At 41.9% G+C, this 26675-nt stretch overlaps 1 protein-coding gene across 7 annotated transcripts in view; it reads right to left on the bottom strand.

Annotated features, from left to right (window-relative positions):
• Lrrc49 (leucine rich repeat containing 49) overlaps nucleotides 1-26675 on the bottom strand; it is a 122213-nt gene that overhangs the window by 77882 nt on the left and 17656 nt on the right. For 6 of the 7 annotated variants that reach the window (XM_041679627.1, XM_041679629.1, XM_041679626.1 and 3 more), the window contains one exon: nucleotides 17344-17487. In XM_041679627.1, coding sequence (XP_041535561.1) covers nucleotides 17344-17487 — 144 coding nt within the window. Of the gene's footprint in view, nucleotides 1-15736; nucleotides 15835-17343; nucleotides 17488-26675 lie in introns of those variants that run through there. The other variant, XM_041679632.1, reaches the window with a different exon arrangement.

Here is a 26675-nt window from a genome sequence, read left to right as displayed (position 1 = left end):
CCCAAACTACTAACTTCTACAGAAAAAAACAGCCACGAGGAAGACTGATCTGAGATGCAAATTGTCAAGTCAAGAACTGCTAAGACAGCGGGGGAGAGAATAACCTCAGTGCACACTACATCTACACTTAAAAGTTACTAGAGATGCAGGGCACTAGTGGCGCACGCCTTTAATCCTAGCACTCGGAGGCAGAGGCAGCTGGATCTCTGAGTTCAAGACCAGCCTGGTAAACAGAGTGAGAGGTATAGGACAGCCAGGACTGTTACATGGAGAAATCTTGATTTGAAAAACAACAAAAAATCACTAGAGATGTAAGGAAAACATGGCACCAGGAGTGAAGAAGCTCTGAAGCTTTTGGAAAACATGATACACAACTTCTAGTAGGAAAAAATAAAGGCAGCTGGGCAGTGGTGGCACACACTTTTAATCCCAGCGCTCAGGAGGCAGAGGCAGGCAAATCTCTGAGTTTGAGGCCAACCTGGCCTAGAAAAGCTAATTCCAGGACAGGCACCAAAGCTACAGTGAAACCCTGTCTCAAAAACCTGAAAAAGAAAAAAAAAGCAATTACTGAAAACTTAATAGTTAAGACTGAAAATCAGATTAAACAAGAGATTTTTTTTTTGTATTTTTGTTTTTTCTTTTAAAGAATCAATTTCAAGGTAGGAGTAGAGAAGTAATAAGAAAACAACGATGTACCTGGGGGAAATTATAATGACAGAAATTATTAAAGCAGGATTAAGGAATAATCAACATAATGAGAAGGCCTGAGGTTTAGAGGAAAGAGAAAATTGAAGGTGCTTTTTATGAGAATGCAGATATAAAATGTTCCCATAGCTAATGAAAGACATCATCATGCAGATTCTGGAAGCAAAAATATTAGGTTTGTTTATAAAATTTACCATTATTTTCCAATATATGCAGCAGTTAGAGGAAGTGAAGATGAAAAGCTGTGCTGGGGCAGTCTATCCCAGAGAGGGATTAGCGGCAACTGAAGGAAGGCAGTGCGCTGCTCACCCGTTCTCTTTACACAACATTCTTATGCAGTAAAAGGAGAATTACACAACACCCCTGTACTGAAATTTCACAATTATCATAAAATAGGGGTCTAGGAGAAGGGCTCTAACGACAGAGGTAGATACGGAAGGGAAGTGTGGAGCTAGAAAAACTATTTGTAATTATCACTTACTTTGACAAACATGACAGTTCAGGTTAGTGGGGAAACAGGTCTTTTCAATAAAACATGGCCAAGAAAATAGATATCCATATGTGGATAAAATGAACAATCACCAACTATGTTCAAGTACATAGAGAGTTAACTAAAGGGAGCTCACAGCTCTGAATGAAGAGAGAAAGCTGTAAACTTTCTAGAAGAAACACAGGATAACACAGTCTGGACTCAGGACACAAAAGACACCAAGGACAGAGGAGGTCAAAGTATAGATGATGTCACCATAACTGGAAGCTTCCACAAACCAAATACTGTTCTGAAAAAGTAAAAATGGCAAGTCATGGAAAATATACTCTCTGTAGACATACAGATAGATACTGGGATAAAGAGATAGAGCGAGGCAGAGAAACAAATAGCCATAGGAGACCCAGAGAGAGAGATCAAAAGGTTGAATATAGAATATCACATGACTTTTAGTAGCAACAGTCTAGACCAGTGCTTCATCACAGATGACAGATGAAATGCTTGAAAAAAAACTTGGTGCCTTCACCCATCAAGAAAATGCAAATCTAAAATGATGGGAATTGTTTGTGAACGACACAAATGCTCAGTGCCAACTGTTTCTGATGAATTCAGATTTCCAATAAAGTCAGACAGTTTCTGATAAATTCATACATTCACATGGCATTCCTTTGTTTCTACCTTGGAAAAATAGGGCTTTGGCTCACTAAAATAAATAGATAAATAAAATAACAAGACCGGTCATCCATAGTGATTTTGTGTGGCCAAAAAAGTAGAAAAAAGATTGGAAAACGAGCAAGCAAATGCTACAACAGCTTTTCTCCAGTGGAATCCAACCCAGCAAAGGAGAAAATGATGACAAACACAACAAACTGATGACTAACAACACTTGCACTTCCCTGTAAGTGCAGGGAAGAATCCATGTGTACACATCCATGTGCTACACAGTGGCCTCACAGCTAACGACTACACACAGTAGAATCCAGATGTGTGCAGGGCAGAATCCATGTGTACACATCCATGTGCTACACAGTGGCCTCACAGCTAACGACTACACACAGTAGAATCCAGATGTGTGCAGGGAAGAATCCATGTTTACACATCCATGTGCTACACAGTGGCCTCACAGCTAACGACTACACACAGTAGAATCTAGAGGTGTGCAGGGAAGAATCCATGTGTACACATCCATGTGGTATACAGTGGCCTCAGCTAATGACTACATACAGTAGAATCCAGATGTGTGCAGGGAAGAATCCATGTGTACACATCCATGTGCTACACAGTGGCCTCACAGCTAACGACTACACACAGTAGAATCCAGATGTGTGCAGGGAAGAATCCATGTTTACACATCCATGTGCTATACAGTGGCCTCACAGCTAACAACTACACACAGTAGAATCCAGATGTGTGCAGGGAAGAATCCATGTTTACACATCCATGTGCTATATATACAGTGGCCTCACAGCTAACGACTATGCACACTGACTTATACAGCTAAGATTTTATTGCACCTAGATTATAACTCAATCACGTCTGGAGGGAGGCCCTTGGCAGTGTGGGAACATGGAGGATGCAGTACGCTCTAGAGGCTCCTCTCCTGTCTACACGAACGGCCTCCAAGCAGTGACAACTCCTGTGGATCTCTGTAATATGCAACAAATAAAGCAGAGCTGGGGAGAGTTCGGTGGGGAGGGGTGCTTGCCACAGAGTCTGATGGCCTGAGTTTGTCCCTGGGACCAGTTTGATGTTAGGAGAGAGCTGGCTCTTGTCAAATTGTTCTTTGCCTCCACACCCATGCTGAGATACAACTCTGCCTCTCCTACTAGCCCACAAAATAACAGAAAAAATAAAGCAAAAATGAGAACTGTCAACATGGCTCTTACTTTGAAAGTTCTTTTATCCATTTCAGAGGGCTGCTCAGTTGCTCCCTCCTCCTTCCCGCTGCACGGTTTGGCAGGGCACAGGTCAGCTCTGGGCCTAGCTCAGTGACAGCACAGAACCCGTCTCCATGAACACATGGCTGTGCTCCTTTACTCCATGACACATGGCTGTGCTCCTTTACTACATGAACACATGGCTGTGCTCCTTTACTACATGACACATGGCTGTGCTCCTTTACTCCATGAACACATGGCTGTGCTCCTTTACTCCATGAACACATGGCTGTGCTCCTTTACTACATGACACATGGCTGTGCTCCTTTACTACACTGGGTTCTCAATTACAGGGGTAGAGGAAGTGCAGCCATCTTTAGCAAATCTCGTCTACTCCACTAAACAGTGGCTGAGGCTCCCAGTGCTCCCGTCCTGTCCCTTGGGGAGACTGAGTGATGCTCCATTTGTACAGAGCACTAGCCCGTCGCGTTAGAGACTGTCTCTGTGTGGGCTTGCTAAAGATTCCTGGCCATTAGAGTACGCTCAGGTGCTTTTGGGAGAGCCAACACAGAAGGAATGCTGAGCTCTCAGCACAACTGTCACGGGCCCATAAGGAAGGCACGGCTCCTTAAAAACAAGTACAGTCTGAGAATTTGTATTTGAGCTGGAGAACCTAGCTCAAAATGTCGCTTATGATTACTGAGCACAGTTGGGGTGAAGACCTGAGGATACAAACAGCGCATGCTCCTAGAATATTGCTCAGGAAAGTTATAAATAATAAAGGGCACTAGCGCATAATGATGAAAGGAACAACTGCCAGGAAGAAATAGTGATTTCAGTTCTATTTCTAGATTATACCTTCAAAATATTGACCATATTCTAGACAAATACTGATGACATGCTAGGCAATATAACAAATTTCAAAGAACCAATCCATTTTCATTAGACACAAAGCAATTAAATTAGAAAAGACAGCTATAATAAAATGAATAAGAAAATCATATATTTCAAAAATTAAAAATATACTCCAGGGGCTGGGGAGGGGCAGAAATACAGAGTGACCACAATGAAAACAAGTAGGACAAGAATTGTCATTAGATCAAAGGAAACCAAAACTGCAAAGACTGCAGTCAAAATCACCCAGCCAGTTTCCCAAAGAACTTTCACTAAATGCCTAAGGAAGGCATTATCTTTAGCTCATATCTGGAGATTCTAAGTGGGAAAATCAAAGGATGTGCCAGTAAGAGGCCCTCTGTCCTGTCTGGGGCAGGTACAGCATCACAGAATGAGAACCAGAAGAGTAAGAGGAAAGGAATTGCAGCTCATCTCAAGTACTGCAGATATAAATATTACAAACAGCCTTAGCAAATGCCCTCAGGACTATGTACAAATGATGGCCTAGAATATGTGAGCAAGATGCTAAAATGACCTAAGGATTTGGAAAATTAATTTGCAAGCTCCATGGATTTAAGAATGACCTATGTAAGAGTTACAGAAAACATTTTAATAAAATTCAATTATCATTAATAATATAAACTTAAAGCAAATAAAAAATAGAAGACAATTTCTTAGGCTGGAAAGAAGGTGAATTTTTGCTCTGTGAGCATGAGGATTAGAGTCTAGACCCCTAGCCCGCAAGTAAGGAGCTGGCAAGGCTGTGCACATCCATATCTCCTGTCTCAAGGCAACACAGTGGCTGTGCACATTCATATACAATGGCAGTGCTAAATGAAAAGATGCTCCGAGTCCTTTCTGTTCTGTGTGTACACATATGGGCACTGTTCCCACACACTCACATGCATATAACACTCAGATTTCTTCAGATTGATAAATGGTAGCTAATGAACATAGCTAGTGATACATTTTCTTTAAAACTGGGAATAATTCAAGAACCCACTTGCACTTCTGCTTTAGCTTTATGCTAAAGGTTCTTCTAGCTCAGCTGAACAAAGAGCCATCGAATTCAGTGCCTAGTAAGGACCCTTCACTTGATGTCACCTTCTACATGTTCTCACATGACAGAGGGCAACAGGCTCTTCCAAGCCTCTCCTAAAAAAAGGAAGTCATTCCATTTGCCTACTCACTCCCAACCTCTCAAGCCCTCCACACTGGTGACAAGGTCTCAATAAAATGTTAGAGGGGAACAAACATTCAAACATACAGTGCATATATAATAGCTAGTAGGAAACTGCTATTGCTTTAGAAAAAAAAAGTGTAAATGGAACACCCTTTTAGATAATTTATGACATTGCTAGAATAAGTACTCAGAGCAGGGTTGTTATAGATAAAATGAATGAACCATACTCAACAATGATTACACATGCTACCAACAGTAAAAAATCAATTTCTTACCAAAAATTTCACAATATTAACAAAAGATAAGATATGGGAAGAAATCCGGCCAAAGCATGTCAGCTATCTGTGAACTTTCAAGACAACTGACATAACAGTCTTGCATCTACCAGCTATCTAACAATTTCTGTGCTGCCTTCCACAGAATGGTATGCTCTTCTCTCTTCTCCCACCTCAGCATTGCTTAGTTGCCTATAGTTATTTGTGTAGGGTTGAGGACTCATACTATCTCTCCTGTCTACTCTGGTATGTCTACTGCTGTCCTTGTTCAGCTCATGTTAGGACAGTCATGTTGGTGAAACGTTATGGGTGTAGCTTCTGACATTACAGTCTCACAGCAAATTCCCTGTCCTCCAGCTCTTACAGTCTTTCAGTCCCTCTTCCATAAACATAATTTTATTTTTGAAAAAGAAGGTAAGAAAAAAAACAGGAAGAAGGAGTTGATTTCTAATTGGTCGAGAAGTCAGTTTTGTGGCTGAGACCAGGGTATCCTCAGAGCAATATTTTTAGTGAGATAGAAAAAACCAGATAAGAATGTGGTGGTTCTCAGAAGAGGCAGGTGTGGTCCTTGGGATGTTTTCATTTTCTGTAATGGGACCATATGGATATGTATGGAGCAGTCACGCTTCAGTATTAATTTGTTGTTATAGACTAACAAAAGCATCTAAAAGTTCTGACTGTAGGAATGCTTTTACACATGTGCACAAAGAAGTGGAATGTTACTTGTACCACTTGTAATAATGAAAAATTGCAAATACAACTGTCCAGAATGAATTATAACCATAAGACAGAATGCTATATTGCTACCAAAATTAGGGAACTAGAGCTAGACGTACTAAAACAAATGACTCTCATGGTGTCAAATAGAGCAAAACATAGAAGATATGCGCCATGAGATGCCTTCATGCACAAAACACTTAAAAGCATGCAAACCCATTACTACCTATTGTTTAGGAGGTGGCTTGGTGGTTGAGTGCTAACTCCAAGTGCAAAGCACTGTAAACAAAAGGAGATGGAATCAGATGTGTGTGAAAACAAGCAACACCAACCTCAAGACAGAGGCTACTTCTGTGAGGCTGGTCTCGAACTCACAGAGATCCGCCTGCCTCTGCCTCCCGAGTGCTGGGATTAAAGGTGTGCGCCACCATCACCCGGCTAGCAAGATTTTCTTTTTCTTGAAGCAGAGTCTCACTCTAGTTCATGCTGATCTGGAAGTCACCATGAAGCCTAGGCTGGACTTGAACTCATGCTAAACCTCCTGCCTCTTCAGCTTCCTCATAGTTGGGAGAACAGGCCTGAGCATCACACCTAAGTTTTAATTTTTAAAAGCAGACAATGACATGGGATTCCCCTCTGTAAACTACGAATATGTTTTATTATCATTGGTTAATAAAGAAGCTGTTTCAGCCAATGGCTTAGCAGAGTAAAGTCAAACAAGAAATCTAAAAGGAGATATATAGAGAGAGTAGGCAGAGTCAAGGAGATGCCATGTAGCTGCAGAAGGAGAAAGACACTGCCGCTGGAACTTTTCCTGTAAGCTACAGCATTGTGCCAATACACAGATTAATAGAAATGGGTTAATTTAAGATTTAAAGATTATCGTGCAGAGGCGGAGAGGCGCTGCATCCAGACGTGCAGAGGCGGAAAGGCGCAGCGTCCAGGTCCAGACGCTGCGGAGAGGCACCGCAATCAGGAAGAGGCTTTGGGGGACCAGCGCGGTGGCAGACACAAGCGGCGGGAGACGGGCGTGCAATAACAAGAGCAGATCGCCCTACTACAATTAAATCAAAGAGGTAGGCCTTTTGTTGGCTAGGTCACTGGCAAACGGGGAGCCTGGTCCTGTCCTGAAGACCCTTTGGAGGGGTGAGAGGTTTCTTGGCCTGCGGCAGGAACCAGGAAACAGAGCAAGGGCATTTTGTAAGTGGAGCCCTTGGCCAGCAGGGAAACCTGATCCGGTTTTTAAAAGACCCATTAGATAGGATCAATAGGAGGAGATGGGCAGGCGCCAAGGCAAGAATTCACCCAATAATCTGAAAAACAACATGAAAACACCAGAACCCAATGATCTTACAACAGAAGTATTTGAACAACCTAACACAGAAGAAGTGGAAAAGGTTGACTTTATGAAAGCAATAGAGTCCCTTAAACAACATGTAAGAAAACGCCCTTATGGAAATGGATGAGAAGTATAACAAAAAGTTTGAAGAAATGAGTAAATACGTACATGATACCCTGGGAAACCAAGAAAAAAACGATCAAACAGGTAATGGAAACAGTTCAAGAATTGAAAACTGAAATGAAGGCAAGAAAGAAAATACAAACTGAGGACCAGCTGGATATGGAAAATCTAGGTCAACGAGCAGAGTCTACAGAAACAAGCATAATCAATAGAATACAAGAGATAGAAAAAAGAATCTCAGATTCTGAGGACACCATAGAGAAAATAAATGAACAGATCAAAGAAAACAGAAAAGCCAACAAATTCTCAACACAAAACATTCAGGAAATATGGGGCACAATAAAAAGACCAAACCAAAGAATAATAGGAATAGAAGAAGGAGAAGAGTCACAGCTCAAAGGCCCAGAAAATATTTTGAACAAAATTATGGAGAAAACTTTCCCAACATAAAGAAAGATATTCATTTAAATATTCAAGAAGCATACAGAACACCAAACAGACTGGATCAAAGAAAAACATCTCCTCGCCATATAATAATCAAAACACAAAATATACAGGTTAAAGAAAGAATATTAAAAGCTGCAAAGGAAAAAGGGCAAGTAACTTATAAAGGTAAACCGATCAGACTTACACTTGACTTCTCTTTGGAAACCATGAAAGCCAGAAGGTCCTGGATAGATATACTGCAGAAGCTAAGAGACCATGGATGCAAACCTAAACTACTATACCCAGCCAAGCTATCGTTCACTATCAATGGAGAAAACAAGACATTCCAGGATAAGAACAAATTTAAACAATACGTAGCCACAAATCCAGCCCTACAGAAAATAATAGAAAGAAAATCGCAACCCAAGGAATCCAACACTGCCAACACTGCCTACAATAACTCAGGCATCTAGCGACCCTTCACCAGCACATCTCAAAGAAGGGAGACACACAATCTCTACTACCAAAAACAATAAGAATAACCGGAGTAAACAACCACTGGTCATTAATATCACTTAATATTAATGGGCTTAATTCACCTATAAAAAGGCACAGGCTAAGAGATTGGATACAAAAACAGGATCCAACATTCTGCTGTTTGCAAGAAACACATCTCAACCACAAAGACAGGAACCTACGCAGAGTAAAGGGTTGGGAAAAGGTGTTTCAAGCAAATGGTCCTAAGAAAAAAGCAGGTGTGGCCATACTAATTTCTAACAAAACTGACTTCAAACTAAAATCAATCAGAAGAGACTGAGATGGTCACTTTATACTCATAACAGGAACAATTCATCAGGAGACATCTCAATCCTGAATATCTACGACCCTAATATAAAAGTACCCACTTATGTAAAAGAAATATTACTAGAACTCAAGGCAGACATCAAACCACACACACTAGTAGTAGGAGACTTCAACACACCTCCCTCTCCAAGGGACAGGTCAATCAGAAAGAAACCTAATAGAGAAGTAAGAGAATTATTGGAGGTAATGAAGCAAATGGACTTAACAGACATCTATAGAACATTCCACCCAAATAGGAAAGAATATACCTTCTTCTCTGCAGCTCATGGAACCTTCTCAAAAATTGACCACATACTTGGAAACAAAGGAAACCTCCACAGATACAAAAAAATATCAGTGTCCACCTGTGTCCTAGCTGATCACCACGGATTAAAGTTAGAAGGCAACAACAATGCTACCCACAGAAAGCCGACAAACTCATGGAAACTGAACAGTCAACTACTGAACCTCACCTGGGTCAAGGAAGAAATTAAGAAAGAAATTAAAGTCTTCCTTGAATTTAATGAAAATAAAGAGACAACATATTCAAACCTATGGGACACGATGAAAGCAGTGCTTAGAGGAAAGTTCATAGCACTAAGTGCCCACTTAAAGAAAACGGAGAATGCATACATTGGGGACTTAACAGCACACCTGAAAGCTCTAGGAATAAAAAGAAGCAGACGCGCCCAGGAGAAGTAGAAGACTGGAAATAATAAAACTGAGGGCTGAAATCAACAAAATAGAAACACAGAAAACAGTCCAAAGAATCAATGAAACAAAAAGCTGGTTCTTGGAGAAAATCAACAAGATCGACAAACCCCTATCCAAACTAATTAAACGACAGAGAGAGAACACGCAAATAAATAAGATCAGAAATGAAAAGAGGGACATAACCACAGACACAGAGGAAATTCAGAGAATCATTAGATCTTACTACAAAAGCCTGTATGCCACAAAACTGGAAAATACAAAAGAAATTGACATTTTTTAAAATAAGTACCATAAACCAAAGCTAAACCAAGACCAGGTGAATGATCTAAATAGACCTGTTACTCGCGAAGAATTAGAAACGGTTATCAAAAATCTCCCTTCGAAAAAAAGCCCAGGACCAGATGGTTTCAATGCAGAATTCTACCAGAATTTCCAAGAAGAAGTAATACCTATACTCCTTAATGTATTTCACAATATAGAAACAGAAGAGTCATTGCCAAATCCCTTTTATGAAGCTACAGTTACCCTGATACCAAAACCACACAAAGACCCAACCAAGAAAGAGAATTACAGGCCTATCTCACTCATGAATATTGACGCAAAAATTCTCAATAAAATACTGGCAAACCGAATCCAAGAACACATTAGAAAAATTATCCATTATGATCAAGTAGGCTTCATCCCAGAGATGCAGGGCTGGTTCAACATACACAAATCTATCAATGTAATCCACCATATAAATAAACTGAAAGAAAAAAAACCATATGATCATTTCATTAGATGTTGAAAAAGCATTCGACAAAATTCAACACCCCTTTATGATAAAGGTCTTGGAGAGAATAGGGATACAAGGGTCCTACCTAAATATAATAAAAGCTATTTACAGCAAGCCGACAGCTACCATTAAATTAAACGGAGAAAAACTCAAAGCCATCCCACTAAAATCAGGAACACGACAAGGATGTCCACTCTCTCCATACCTCTTCAATATAGTGCTTGAAGTTCTAGCAATAGCAATAAGACAACATAAGGGAATCAAGGGGATTCGTATTGGAAAGGAAGAAGTTAAGCTTTCGTTATTTGCAGATGATATGATAGTATACATAAGCGACCCCAAAAATTCTACCAAAGAACTCCTACAGCTGATAAACACCTTTAGTAATGTGGCAGGATACAAGATCAACTCCAAAAAATCAGTTGCCTTCCTATACACTAAGGATAAGGAAGCAGAGAGGGAAATCAGAGAAGCATCACCTTTCACGATAGCCACAAATAGCATAAAATATCTTGGGGTAACTCTGACCAAGGAAGTGAAAGATCTATTTAACAAGAACTTTAAGTCTTTGAAGAAAGAAATTGAAGAGGAGACCAGAAAATGGAAGGACCTCACTTGCTCTTGGATTGGGAGGATCAACATAGTAAAAATGGCAATTCTACCAAAAGCAATCTATAGATTCAATGCAATCCAAATCAAAATCCCATCAAAATTCTTCACAGATCTGGAGAAGACAATAATCAACTTTATATGGAAAAACAAGAAACCCAGGATAGCCAAAACAATCTTATACAATAAAGGATTGTCTGGAGGCATTACCATCCCTGACTTCAAACTCTATTACAGAGCTACAGTATTGAAAACAGCTTGGTATTGGCATAAAAACAGAGAAGTCGACCAATGGAATCGAATAGAAGACCCCGACCTTAACCCACAAACCTATGAACACCTGATATTCGATAAAGGAGCTAAAAGTATACAATGGAAAAAAAAGAGCATCTTCAACAAATTGTGCTGGCAAAACTGGATGTCAACCTGTAGAAGAATGAAAATAGACCCATATCTATCACCATGCACAAAACTGAAGTCCAAATGGATTAAAGACCTCAATATCAGTCTGAACACACTGAACCTGATAGAAGAGAAAGTGGGAAGTACTCTACAGCACATGGGCACAGGAGACCACCTCCTACGTATAACCCCAGCAGCACAGAGGGGTTATACTAAGGGCATCATTGAATAAATGGGACCTCCTGAGACTGAGAAGCTTCTGTAAAGCAAAGGACACTGTCACTAAGACAAAAAGGCAACCCACTTACTGGGAGAAGATCTTCACCAACCCTGCAACTGACAAAGGTCTGATCTCCAAAATATATAAAGAACTCAAGAAACTAGACCGTAAAAGGCTAATCAACCCAATTATAAAATGGGGCACTGAGCTGAACAGAGAATTCTCAACAGAAGAACTTCAAATGGCCAAAAGACACTTAAGGTCATGCTCAACTTCCTTAGCGATCAGGGAAATGCAAATCAAGACAACTTTAAGATACCATCTTACACCTGTCAGAATGGCTAAAATAAAAAACACCAATGATAGCCTTTGCTGGAGAGGTTGTGGAGAAAGGGGTACACTTACCCATTGCTGGTGGGAATGCAAACTTGTGCAACCACTCTGGAAAGCAGTGTGGCGGTTTCTCAGGAAATTCGGGATCAACCTACCCCTGGATCCAGCAATACCACTCTTGGGAATATACCCAAGAGAGGCCCTATCATACAACAAAAGTATATGCTCAACTATGTTCATGGCAGCATTGTTTGTAATAGCCAGAACCTGGAAACAACCTAGATGCCCTTCAACGGAAGAATGGATGAAGAAAGTATGGAATATATACATATTAGAGTATTACTCAGCAGTAAAAAACAAGGACTTCTTGAATTTTTCATACAAATGGATGGAAATAGAAAACACTATCTTGAGTGAGGTAAGCCAGACCCAAAAAGAGGAACATGGGATGTACTCACTCATATTTGATTTCTAGCCATAAATAAAGGACATTGAGCTTATAATTCATGTTCCTAGAGAAGCTAAATAAGAAGGTGAATCCAAAGACAAACACATAGGCATCCTCCTGGATATTAACCTTCATCAGGCGATGAAAGGAGACAGAGACTGAGACCCACATTGGAGCACCAGACAGAAATCTCAAGGTCCAAATCAGGAGCAGAAGGAGAGAGAGCACGAGCAAGGAACTCAGGACCGCAAGGGGTGCACCCACACACTGAGACAATGGGGATGTTCTATCGGGAACTCACCAAGGCCAGCTGGCCTGGGTCTGAAAAAGCATGGGACAAATCCAGACTAGCTGAACATAGCGGACAATGAGGACTACTGAGAACTCAAGAACAATGACAGTGGGTTTTTGATCCTACTGCACGTGTTGGCTTTGTGGGAGCCTAGGCAGTTTGGATGCTCACCTTACTAGACCTGGATAGAGGTGGGCGGTCCTTGGACTTCCCACAGGTCAGGGAACCCTGATTGCTCTTCGAGCAGATGAGGGAGGGGGACTTGATCGGGGAAGGGGGAGGGAAATGGGAGGCGGGGGCGGGGAGGAGGCAGAAATCCTTAATAAATAAATAAATTTAAAAAAAATAAAAATAAAATAGGAAATTTGGGGGGTTTTTTGGAGAAATTGAAATTTAAATGAGTTTGAATCTGTAAAGACTGTAGGACTTCTAAAGTTATTTATGTTTTCAATGTGAGATCTTAGGGAGGAATAAAAAAGGAAAGGTGTGGCTTCAAAAAAAAAAAGATTTAAAGATTATCTAGAAATAAGCCTGATCTGTTGGCCAGTGTTGTAATTAATATAGTTTCTATGTGATCGTTCAGGTCTGGGCATCCAGGAAATGAATGAACAGTCTTCTCCTACAGGACAACACCATGGAGACTAAAAAGATATTGAGTTTGACAATGACCCAGTTTTCAAGACAGGACTGGCAAATGAACATGTGTCTTGACACTGAAACACTAGAGGTTTCTGTTCATGAGGATGAAGGACAAACCATGCTTCCTTCCCAGGGCTCAGGGAAAACACACTAACCTAAGTAAATTCTCAGAAATGAAGAAATCAAGAGAGTTGTCAGTGACAGATCAACATTTTGGATGGATTTCAGGAAGCCGGAGGAACTTCCCAAGAGACCCCGCTGAGGAAGAGGGCCTGCAGCTGGGAACCGCAGGAGAGGTGCAGAGCCGCACAGGTTCCCTTGGATGGGAGGCCATGCCATTGTCACACTCGGTCTGGACATGCAAAGATCAGGCCTGGGTGACATGAAAGGAGCACACCTGCCCGCTCAACAGTTCCTGAACCAACACTGACCCTATCCCACCTGCCGCGGTCACACAGCCAGCATGGCCAGAGCAGCTGGCTGAAGGAGTCCCCAGCAGGAGCTCCAGGCCCGTGCTCTCAGAGGCTGGTAGAGTAGGTGGGACAGGGGAGTGGTGCTTCCTTTAGGAAAAGAGTTAGTAATAGCAACAAACAGGGGTGGGGCACGACAGGAAGGGCAGCTCAACCCACACAAAGGAAACAAAGTCCTTCTACCCAACAAAGTAAAATCTTTCTTATTTCAGTAACTACCACGTGAACCCACAGTTTCCCTCCATTCATCCTGAGGGGATGAGGATGCTCCATGTGTCCAACTTAAGAAGTTACACAATTGGGGCTGGAGAGATGGCTCAGAGGTTAAGAGCATTGCCTGCTCTTCCAAAAGTCCTGAGTTCAATTCCCAGCAACCACATGGTGCTCACAACCATCTGTAATGAGATCTGGTGCCCTCTTCTGGCCTGCAGGCAGACACACAGACAGAATATTGTATACATAATAAATAAAAATATATTTAAAAAAAAAAGATGTTACACAATCCAGTGATCAACTGGGAAGGAGACAGACAGAGAGACACTCCTTCTCCCACCCTTATGGCTAAAGAAGGGCTCAAACACCCGAGCTACCACCCAATGGAAGCTTTTATTTTAAAGTTACTAGCTGCAGGGCTGGTTCCTTCTGTGTCAGATCAAGGTTTAGTTCTGAGCACCCACACCAGGCAGCTCGCAACCACCTGTAACTCCTACTTCAGAGATGCCCAATCTCTGCACCCACACTTAAAAATAATAAAAAATAAATCTTTTGGGGGGTGTTCAAGACAGGGTTTCTCTGTAGCTTTGGAGCTTGACCTGGAACTCTCTCTGTAGTCCACGCTGGCCTTGAACTCACATAGATCTGCCTGCCTCTGCCTCCTGAGTGCTGGGATTAAGGGCATATGCCACCACCCAGCTAAAATAATAAATCTTAATAATCACTAGTCATTAAATAGGAAAAAAAAGCCAAATGTGGTGGAGGACACCTGTAATCTGCTACCTGGGAAGTGGAGGCAGGGATCAGTCCTTGGCTACAGAAGGAATTAAAGCCAGCATGGGCCCCCATGAGACCCTGTCTCACCCCAAATCTCCCACTCCCTCCCCAAAGAAAGAGTAGGGTGGTAACTAAACCTAAAGGCAGGAAAAAGTGAAGGAAAATTTAAAAGTTTTTTGGATTTTTTAAGCAAAGGTTTATGCCAGACATAGGAGCTCACACCTTTAATCCCAGCATTTAGCAGGCACAGGCAGAGCTATGTAAGAAGGCCTTTTCTGGAGAGGGAGAGACAGAGACAGACAGAGATGTGGGGAGAGGGAGGGAGGGAGGGAGAGAGAGAGAGAGAGAGAGAGAGAGAGAAGGAGGAGGAGGAGGAGGAGGAGGAGGGAGAGCAAGAACAAAAGAGAGAGAGAACTTTAGAAATGATTGGAACGTAAGATTTGAACCACACCCCTATCTGTTATCTACCTTACATGTACATTCAACTTCCTGCATTACCTGCACTATACTTATCACTACTAAAGATATATGAACAATAAATACTGTTGTCTTTTAAAGTTTCATGGATGGATACAGTTTCCTTTCCCATAGATGCTGTTGCTGTCTCAGCTGCCATAGTGATGAGCAGAGACACACTCACAGGCGATCGGTGAGTTAGAGCAGAGACACACTCACAAGCGATCGGTGAGTTAGAGCAGAGACCACACTCACAAGCGATTGGTGAGTTAGAGCAGAGACACACTCACTGGCAGTCCGTGAGTTAGAGCAGAGACCACACTCACAGGCGATCGGTAAGTTAGAGCAGAGACACACTCACTGGCGATGGGTGAGTTAGAGCAGAGACCACACTCACTGGCAGTCCGTGAGTTCCCGGCTGAGCAGCATGTGCTTTCCCAGGGAAAGCCAGACTCCAAGCGGGAACATGCCAGGGGAGCAGATGGCTGCCCCAACTAGCAGAACTCTTTGGATGCTTACCGGCCCCAGTGTCCCGAGGACAGACTAAATCCTGACTGAGCAGCTTGTGAGGATTCAGCAACACAGCAAAGTAATCCAGCCCGGAAGCTCTGAAAACAAACAGCCCATCTCTACCATTCTGTCCAACCTGGGGAGGACCTGCCGTGATTCAGAAATTGTGCAATAAATCCATGTCTTAGAAAAGGTTCGGGAAGTCTCCTCCCCTCCCTGAAGACATGGATATTAGCTGCCTTATATTTTCTGGGAAAATGAAAGTGAAACCAATTCATACAACGGAGCGCCATCTGTCCCCAACATCTGCATGCCACAGAGAGCACACTGCACTCTTTCCTAAGGAAGGTATTCTGTTAGGGTGTGCCTTGTGCGCCTTTAAAAGCTCATGAAAGACACCAGAGAGCCCAAAGGCAGCTTTTCAACAGTGTGGAAACAAAGGGGACTTTAAAATGATAATGATGCCAACTTCACTAGGTTGGTATCTTCTCATAAAACTGAAGATGTGTTTCTAGTACCTTCCACCTTTGTATCAATACACAAGGCCTCCACATAAGGCTACTATTTAGGTGCCCGCTTCCAGCAAAACCATCAAGTCCTCCTACAGGGGTAGAAGTAAGGGTAGCCACCCTATGGATGCTGGGAACTGAACCCAGATCCTGATGCCACAGAGGAGACTAAGTTCTCACCGTTAAGTGAGGAGGAGAGATCACACTGTTTTAAGCTCCATTATTATTCTGCCAACACAGCACCACAGTCAAGCCCAGTGGTTCTCACCCAACCTAAGGCTTCAACCCTCTGTACAGCTCATCATGTTGTGGTGACCCCAACCATAAAATTATTTCGTTGCTACTTCAAAACTATAATCTTGCTGTTATGAGTTGTGATATAAACATCTGTGTTTTCTGATGGTCTTAGGCATCTGCTGTGAAAGAGCCATTCGATCCAAGAATGACTTCTCTAGTCGTCTGAGAGTTCAAGCCTTGTCCCCACAATATGTCTCTGCCCCTCTGCTCGCACGCCAGTCTAAGCTGTCGCCGTGCCCTCTTTTACAGTCAGCAAGCCAAGAGACGCAAATAACAACTGAGCCCAATTACTTCATTTTTAGACAAATCTGCAATGAGCCCCAGACAGTTCCAGTGTTTCACCCAGGGTCTCACAGCTGATTCGAGGTGAAGCTGAGACCCGAGCTAGGCCTCTAAGGTCCTGGGCACTATTCCCTTTTCATCAAGAGGCCTCCTTAAAACTGCCAGAAGACAATCAACTGGACCTCTACTTCCTCTCTCTGTGCCTCTCCTTCTGGGCACAGCAGTCGCTCACCAATAGCCTCCCTTTCTCTCTCAGTACCATGACAGAAGGAATGACAAGCAGTGATCACGTACACCAGACGGTTCATTTAAAGGTAACACTTAGACCATTTTTGAATTTATATTTATCTTTTAAAACAGAAACCACTTTCTTTCCAGATCAACATATTACAAAGCTTCATAGCTATGGTCACAATTCAAATCCAGAAAAACAAAAACCTAGGTCACTTCTGATTCTGGCGTTCCACACTCGATACTAAACTACCATCAGTTACAGAAGCAGGCGCACCTGCAGCCTGCGGTACTCACCACAGAAGTGATCTGATTGTGTCGAAGGTTAAGTTCAGTTAGAGAATCCAGACCATTGAGATTGTCAACGTGACTCAAGAGGTTCCTGGCAAGGTTTAAAACTCTCAAATCACACAAATGATTGACATTTTCAATCTTGGTTATCTGGAAAACAAAGGTGGGAGAAGAGCACGATTAGCATACGCATGTAATAAAACTCCAAAAATAAAACATTCAAGTCCCCAGATTTAGTGACAAGTTTATACCGAGACAGTTACAGTCCACTTAAAGGTCTCAAAGCAAGTCCTATGAAGTCATTTAACTTGTAAAAATGAGCCAAGGATCCTAGTTGACCATTTGACATAATGAACATATCGAGTAAATTTTCTCAAATAACCAATGAGTCCCTCTGGAGCAGCTCTACGGTGCCAGGTCCCACATCTACACACTTACCTGTCACACAGAAACTGACTCTGGCCCCGAGTCACATACTCACAGTTCTTTGACAAGGCAAACCAAGCCTTTCAGAGCAAAAGCAAAGGACAGGACTGACCTGCACCTGCCAGGATGTTGAGAGCAGTGAAGAGTGCGAATGGACAGATGGAAGGGACTAGAAGCCCCTGTGGGAGGAAAAGATGGACTCTGGAACATTAGTGCTTAGGCCAGGAGACAATGCTCAGTTAGGGTGCAATGTCGTAGAACAAAAGACCTTACGCTGTGGAAGCCACGCAGGCACATAAGCACAGGGCCAGAGCAGAACAGCCTCAACTCTTAGGAGGTAAGGCGAGAACAGCACTGTGTTAAAGCCCCTGTATTACTCAGCAACACAGTCTAAGGTTGAGTGTCTCCTACACAGGAGCGGGGAAGGGTGCTCATCAACCTCTTCACAGGACTTCCTTAAGAAACCGTGAGTTGCTCCATGTGTCACTTTTCACTAAGGGGATACATCTCAGGAGCTGGGAATATCCTCAGGGTTGAGAGAGCTTGCTGCTCTTGCAGAGGACCAGAATTCAGTTCCTAGTATCCACATGGAAACTCACAACTGCCTGCCTGCAACTCCAGCACCAAGGGATCCAATTTTCTCTTCATGGCACCTGTGTACGTACACATGTATGTGTGCACATACATGCACACAAATATTTTTTTAAGAATAGATTTCACCATCTGGAAATATGAATCTGCTCATTTACATTGCTATAACAATTTTATTTTTTAAAAATCTAACATTTCAAAGCAAAGTTTGCTAAAAGACTCTTTTTAGATTCACAATACAGTTTCTACGCTGTTATCTGCAACCAGAAAACACCACATGGATTCTTTCTAGGCTCAAGAAGAGATACACACAGCAGTATATTATAAATTGGAAAACATATGAAGGTAACCTGTGGTTATGTTTAAATTTTGTTCCAAGGTTTATCATCTAATTGATTTAAAGTGAAACAAAATTATGACAACCCACTAAGGCCAGCTGGCCTGGGTCTGAAAAAGCATGGGATAAAACTGGACTCGCTGAACATAGTGGACAATGAGGACTACTGAGAACTCAAGAACAATGGCAATGGGTTTTTGATCCTACTGCACATACTGGCTTTGTGGGAGCCTAGGCAGTTTGGATGCTCACCTTACTAGACCTGGATGGAGGTGGGTGGTCCTTGGATTTCCTACAGGGCAGGGAACCCTGATCACTCTTTGGGCTGACGAGGGAGGAGGACTTGATTGGGGGAGGGGGAGGGAAATGGGAGGCGGTGGCGGGGAAGAGGCAGAAATCTTTAATAAATAAATAAATTAAAAAATAAAATACATAAAAAATTTAAAATGAAACAACAAGTTATGGAAACATATAGATGGCAGAAATGTACAGATATAGAGTAAGGCATCTGACAATAAATATATGATGTAATTTGAAATATATTGACTTCATAAAATTGCAACGGAGATACTGTATAAAAGGAAATCAGTAATGTAAACATGTGCTTGAAAAACTTTCCCAAAATACAGAGAATAAGTAGAAATAGAAGAGTGAAAGAAAATGGTAACTATAACAGAGAACAGAAGTGAAGCTTGAAAACACAAACTGAAACTCGGCTGGGCTCAAGAATGACAAATGGGTTACTATAGTTGGGGTCAGTGTGCCCCACAAGCCCCCATAGAAAGGTTTGTTTCCCAGGGTGTAGGTATTGGAAGGTGCCATGAATATTAAGTGAGACCTAGAGAAAGGTCATTAGGTCACTGGGATGTACCCCAGAGGGGATTATGGAACCTCAACCTCCCCTCTTCTTCTGTTTCTTGGTTTAAGATGTGATGCTCTTTTCAGCAGTTCCTCCAGTGCAGCCACCTGATTTTGGATTTGAACCTTTGTGAGCAAAGCTGCGCCCTTCTTCCTGCTCAGTGCTTCCTGCAGGCAGTTTGCTGTAATGAACTAAGGAGACGAAGGCACATGCACAGCAGCTCTTCTTCCTGCACACATTCCTGAACATTCCTTTCAGAAAACCCTGCTTCTCCAATTCAGACCTGTGGGGTCTGAAACTAGATCATCTGCATTTTTCTGTTGCTTTGACTTTGGAAACATTGTTAGTTCTTATACATAAGTATTTGTCTATAACTTTAAAAATATTTATGTTATATATATGCATATAAATGAGTATTTTGACTATATGCTTGTATATGTACCACATTGTGTCTGGTGCTGCTGGAAGTCACAAGAGGATATTGAATCCCCTAGAACTGGAGCTACAGATAGTCATGAGTCATCAAGTGGGTGCTGAGAATTGAGAGTAGGTCCTTTGCAAGAGCAATATATGGTCTTAACCATTGAGCAATCTCTCCAGCTCCATTAATCTATAAATCTGGAAATATATCACTAGGGATGTTGTTTAGTTTCTTAAAACTCCATAAGTCACAGCAACTGGTGGAATAAAGTCAGTTATTCTCTGATGTGGGATTCTCCTCTGTATGCTGTGAATATCATTGGATAATGAGTAAATCTGCTTTGGCCTACAGCAGGGCAGAAATGAGTAAGGTAAAAATTCCAAGCAGATAAAGAAAAAGAAACGCTAAAGTCACGGAGATGCCAGAGGAAAAAGATGCCAGTGTGCCCGTACCAGTAAACCACAAACCTCATGGTAAAATATAAAATAATAAAAATGGCTTAATTTAAGATATAAAAGCTAACTAAATAGATGCCTAAGCTATTGGTCAAACAGTATTGTAATTAATGCAGTTTCTGTGTGATTATTTTGGGTCTGGGCAGCCTGAAAATGAACAAGCAGTTTCCACCTACAAATTGGTACCAATGCAGACAACTACATACACATTACTCATATAAAAAGGGTTTATATGCTACATGGTGCTGTCCAGAGTTGAGGTGGTGAGGGTGGCTCCCACCCAGCAGTCTAAGAGGCAGTGAACAAACCTTTGTCATGTTGGACTGGGCAGAATCAAAAGGCAAAACAGCCTTAGTCCTAGCCATGCTGCTTAGCATTTTAAGAAGCGGTCCTTGTCAGAAAAGGATTACAGATATGCAATAAAGAGAGATTCAGACAAAAATAAACCTCTAAATTGGTCATTGTGTGTTGAAAAATGTACATAGGCTTCAGAGAGAGAAAAAAGGGTATACACAATTATGATATAAAAGACTATAGACAGTCATAAAATTTTAAAAAGTAAAAATAATAAAATAAATATTAAACTTATAAAAAGTAATAGAGTTAAATAATAAGCCATGTAAATATAAAAATACACAGAGAGACTGGATTATGTATATCATTGTGTTTTCTTTAATTTTTTACTGTAAATGAGCTAAATACAGAGAAACATTTTATTGTAATAGTTGCTAAGCTAAACCACATATATATTTTAAAGGTATCTTGACTTCAAAACTTGTGCCTAAAGATATGTTGCTTTGGAAAAAAAAGAGGTTCTTCTTTTGCTTCCACAGAGGATGAGAATCTGTGGATTCCTTTCAGACTAATATGGTTTAATGGATCAAGATCCCCCAAAAGGTCTCCAAAAACCACCAAATACTCTGCCCAATGAAAAACAAGTTTCTTTAAAAACAACAACAACAACAACAAAAAACTATGCCCAAATTTTGTTTATAAAGGTTGGTTTACATTTAAAGGGGATATAATATAGACATGAATATATTTCATTGGTATGGATCTTAGTCTATTGATACAAATTTGAGGTCAATTTTGTTATATACCTCTCTGCTCTTGTTTAAGGTATTGTGTTTGTGCAGCTCATTTAAAAATGTAATATATAATTAAAAATATAGGTTAATAGTTAATTATCTAAAATAGTCAATCTTGTAGTCATTTTAGTTAGGTTTTCTAGATTATATATAGGTATATTTTAATTAGATAGGCATTCTTCAAACCTTTCAAAGACTAACAGAATACGGCATTTAAAATTTTAAAAATTTAGGACTTTTCATGACAATGAGACACATCTGCTCCTGGCAGCACCAATTATTTCAAGAGGAAGATGGGCATCAAAGAGGCTCTTTATGAAGTTTGCTAGCCATTTGGGCAAGAGACTGCCTTTGCCTGAACTGCTTGATGTTATGCTATATGATATGGACTCGCAGAAAAATGACTGCTAAATTTGCCTAACGGTGAGATGGTCCTTCAGGGTTCCTGCTTCATGAAAGAGTCTGCCAGACATGCTGCAGAACACAAAAGAAAGTGACTGACAACCTGCCATATAGGCGGAACTGTCTTTAAAATTTCCTGCTTTGTAGAAATGTCTGCTAAATTCTATGGGCCTGTGGGCTAAAGATGGATGACAACATTACAGAAGAACTTTGGGTGACTGTCCAGGCAACAAGATGTCTCTGTCAATTCTAGAGTTTTGAAAGTTGCTTACAATGTACTTCCTGTTTATTTAGGTAATATTATATCCTTCTGGAGTCTTTAATGGAGTTAAAAATAGCTATAATTATAAAACATAAATATAAAAATGTAGACTCACAAAGATAAAGTATTTCCTTAATTTGCCAAATGTAAATAGACTAAATTTTGTAACTATAATTTCTGCTTGATAACTGCTTTGTTATATGTTATCTTGTATGTTAAAGTTAAAACCTTCCTTTTTATTTAGACAGAAAAGGGGAAGTAATGTGTGATTCCCCTCTGTATGCTGTGAATACCACTGGTTAATGAATAAAGCTATAAGGGCCTATAGAAGGGCAGAATTGAGTAAGGTGAAAGTTCCAAGCAGATAAAGGAAAAAAAAAAGGCAAAGTCAGGGAGATGCTATGTAGCTGCCTGAGGAGAAAGACACCCATGTGCTGGTACCAGTAAACCACGAGCCTTGTGGTAAAACACAAAATAATAAAAATGTGTTAATTTAAGATATAAGAACTAAAAAGATGCCCAGGCTATTGGTCAAGCAGTGTTGTAATTAATACAGTTTCTGTGTGATTATTTCGGGTCTGGGTGGCTGGGAAATGAACAAGCAGTCTCCGCCTACAATTCTCTCATCTATGGACAAAGTTACAAGCACAGAGAAAGTGACAGAAGCTCTGGGCAAAGGCTGTGCAAAGAGCACACACAGAGGCTTTGATTGATCTACCATACATAGACAAAATGGCAGGAATGTTGAAAAGGCCTAACTGTGAGCCACACTGACTAGAATCCAGGGCTTCTGAATACATCAGGAGAGCTGTAAGTTCTAGTGCCTGAACAAACACAAGTTTCCAACCTCTGTGTAAGAAAAGGGCAGTGTCTGCCAAGCACAGGAAGGGTATGCTCTCCCTGTACTGAAAGTATTGAAATAGAATCTTCTAGGAGCCCATTTGTATCTTTTTGATGCATTCCTAGGAAAACAAAATCTGGTAAACCAGCTCAAAATCTGGACTGGAAACCAGAGCCAATCTCCCAGACTCCTCTGTGTTCACCCCTGCTCTCATAGAGAAGGCTAAGTCTTGATGTTTCCACTTTTAAAATATTTATTCTGTTACCTTACCACATACTGACCACTAAAGTGTCTCCATTGTGAGATTATTCTGACTTGTGTCCCATCTGTCCTCTCACCAGAGAACAGTTTCTCCCTGTGCCAGTCAGTCCTTTATCATTTAATATAAGCTAGAGTTATCCAGAAAGGGGAAACATCAACTGAGGAAGTGCCACCTCCCAGGTGGCCTGTAGGGAAGTCTTTGGGATGTTTTCTTAATTGACTTATGTTGGAGGGTGCAGCCCACTGTGTGTAGTGCCACCCTTGGGCAGCTGGTCCTGGTTGCTATAGGAAAGTAGGCTGAACAAGTAAAGAAGAAAAAGTTAGTAAGCAGCACCCCTCCATTGCCTCTGTTTCAGTTACCATCTCCAAGGTCCTGTCTGATTTCCATTCAGACTATAGACTCTAGGCTGAAATAACCCTTTCCTCCCCGGGGTGATTTTGGTCACAGTGTTTATCACAGCAGTAGGAAGCAGGCTAAGACAGCTCCTCTCCATCTCTTTCCACCCTCCGATCCATTTCCTGACCAGAACCGTCACTCCTCAAAACACTTTCACATTCATAAGACAACTGTACTGAACATGATGTCCACTAGTCAGTCTTAATTTCTAATGAAGTGGAATGAGGTAGAAAAGACCAATTATTAGATATTGATTGATTGATTTAGTGATTCACTTACAGCACTGCCTGTTTGCTAGACATGGCTTCACTTGCAACATGGGACAGAATGACCTGGAGACATAACTGAAATAATGATTTGTTGCCCTTAACAACCTGATGACTGCCACATAGGCTTCTTGCTGACTGCCATGTAAACTTCTATGAAATCTTGATTGCTTGCTTACCCACCTTGTGGTTTGAGAGTATAAAATGGGAATACAAATTAGATCCAGCATTGAAGGCTTGCAGAGGCTGTCCTGGCATTGGTCCACCAGTGACCTCTCCTCCCTTCCATGTCACAGGTGTTGGAGTGCACGGGTGACATCGCGTCCCTTCTGTCTCACAGGTGTTGGACTTCACGGTGACATCACCTCCATTCTGTCTCACAGGTGTTGGAGTGCACGGGTGACATCACCTCCATTCTGTCTCACAGGTGTTGGACTTCACGGGTGACATCACCTCCATTCTGTCTCACAGGTGTTGGAGTGCACGGGTGACATCACCTCCATTCTGTCTCACAGGTGTTGGAGTGCACGGGTGACATCACCTCCATTCTGTCTCACAGGTGTTGGACTTCACGGGTGACATCACCTCCATTCTGTCTCACAGGTGTTGGAGTGCACGGGTGACATCACCTCCATTCTGTCTCACAGGTGTTGGACTTCACAGGTGACATCACCTCCATTCCGTCTCACAGGTGTTGGAGTGCACGGGTGACATCGCGTCCCTTCTGTCTCACAGGTGTTGGACTTCACGGGTGACATCACCTCCATTCTGTCTCACAGGTGTTGGACTTCACGGGTGACATCACCTCCATTCTGTCTCACAGGTGTTGGAGTGCACGGGTGACATCACCTCCATTCTGTCTCACAGGTGTTGGAGTGCACGGGTGACATCACCTCCATTCTGTCTCACAGGTGTTGGAGTGCACGGGTGACATTACCTCCATTCTGTCTCACAGGTGTTGGAGTGCACGGGTGACATCATCTCCCTTCCATCTCACCGTTGTTGGAGTGCTTACTCCAGAGAGGTTTCCCCCATTGCTAATGAGAGTGGATTCTAAAGATCAAACACTCTCCCTTAACTGGTGCCTAAGCTTTATCTATTTTTATTGCATTTACTCATTTATTTGCGGGGGAGGCATGAGTGTGGAGGTCAAGAAAACTGTGGGAGTTTGCTCTCTCCTCCTGCCATATGGGCTCCGGGAGTAGAGCTCAGGTTGGCAGGTCGGGGAGTGCATGCCTTTCTCCGTTAGCTGTCTCACAGGCCCTGATGATACTCTGATGTTTGTATCGAATGGTTTACCTCTGGATATATTTTTTGTGACCTAACATCACAAAGGCTGTACCCCTTTGCTCTGAAATACACAAAAGTTTTGCTTGTTGAAGTTTAACATTTTAAAGGGAGACTTAGATTCTCATTTCAAACTCCCTCCTTGTGGCTACAGAACTTAAGGAAATAACTATTTGGTACAAATGTGCAATCTTAATATCAGACCGTTATAGCACGGTGAAACTTAGGAATGCAGTAAGGTCCTGAACAGTGGCCAGCAGATGACGCTTGCACACGATCAAGTGACATGGTTTTTGTCACAGGTGCCTGTGAACTCTCAAAGGCATATTGTAACTTGAAAAACCTCAAGTATTTATTATTTCAATATCAAGATAATCTCATTAAAAGTATTAGCATCACAAAATGCTTCTTTTGTAGTGATAGTTTTAAAAATAGTATGACTGATGGCTGGTCTGGTGGCCAGGCTGGCTGAGTGTGGAATGAACTGAAACGCAGGCTGACAAGCACTCCATAGGGGTTTCTTCATCAGATTACCTGAACTAGGAAGATCCACCTTTAAATGTAGGTGGCACCTTCTGATGACAGCCCAGATACATGGGTACAGAAGAGAGAAATTGCTTTTTGCTTGCTTGGCCTCCCTCTTGCTGGCAAGGTCCGCTGCTGTGGTCCCTTCACAGGTGTTAGAGCCAACTTCTCTGGGCTTCCCCGGGACACTGAAGACCAGCAGCTTTCCCAGAATCCTCCAGGCCTGTGCACCAGATTGGGACTGCTGAAACATACAGGCTTGCAGACTGAGCAACTAGTGGATTTTTGTCCTCTCCAGTGGGAAACAGCAATTGTTGGACTATGTGAACCAAACTGTATGAGACATTTTGATAAAACACACACATGCACACACTCGCACACACATGCTCATGTGCGCCCGCGTGCGCGCACACACCCACAGAGTCATAGTCACCATTTCTAGTCCTGTGATGAAACACCATGACCAAAGTAACCTTGGGGAGGAAAGGGGTTTATTCAGCTTACACTTCTACACTGTAGTCCATCATTGAAGGAAGCTAGGGCAGAAACACAAACAGGGCAGGAATCTGGAGGCAGCGGCTGATATAGAGGCCACTGGGGGTACTGCTTACTGGCTTGCTCCTCATGGCTTGTTCAGCCTGTTTTCTTATAGAACCCAGGATCACCACCCCACAGATAGCACCTCCCAAAATGGGCCAGGCCCTCCCACATCAATCACTAACTAAGAAAAATGCCCTACAGCTGGATCTCATGGAGGCAATTTCTCAGTTGAGGTTCTCTCCTTTCAGATAACTCTATCTTGTGTCGAGCTGACATAAAACTAGCCAGCACATATACAGTCTATCAGTTCTCTTCCTATAGAGAACCTTGACTAAGATAAAATATCGATTCCTTAAAACCAACTTTAAAACCATAAGGGC

The sequence above is a fragment of the Microtus oregoni genome, unplaced genomic scaffold (assembly GCF_018167655.1).
Source record: "Microtus oregoni isolate MIOR12 unplaced genomic scaffold, Mior012 000032F_ref0000030, whole genome shotgun sequence".
In the NCBI taxonomy this organism is placed as follows: domain Eukaryota; kingdom Metazoa; phylum Chordata; class Mammalia; order Rodentia; family Cricetidae; genus Microtus; species Microtus oregoni.
This window is presented reverse-complemented; position numbering and strand designations above follow the sequence as displayed.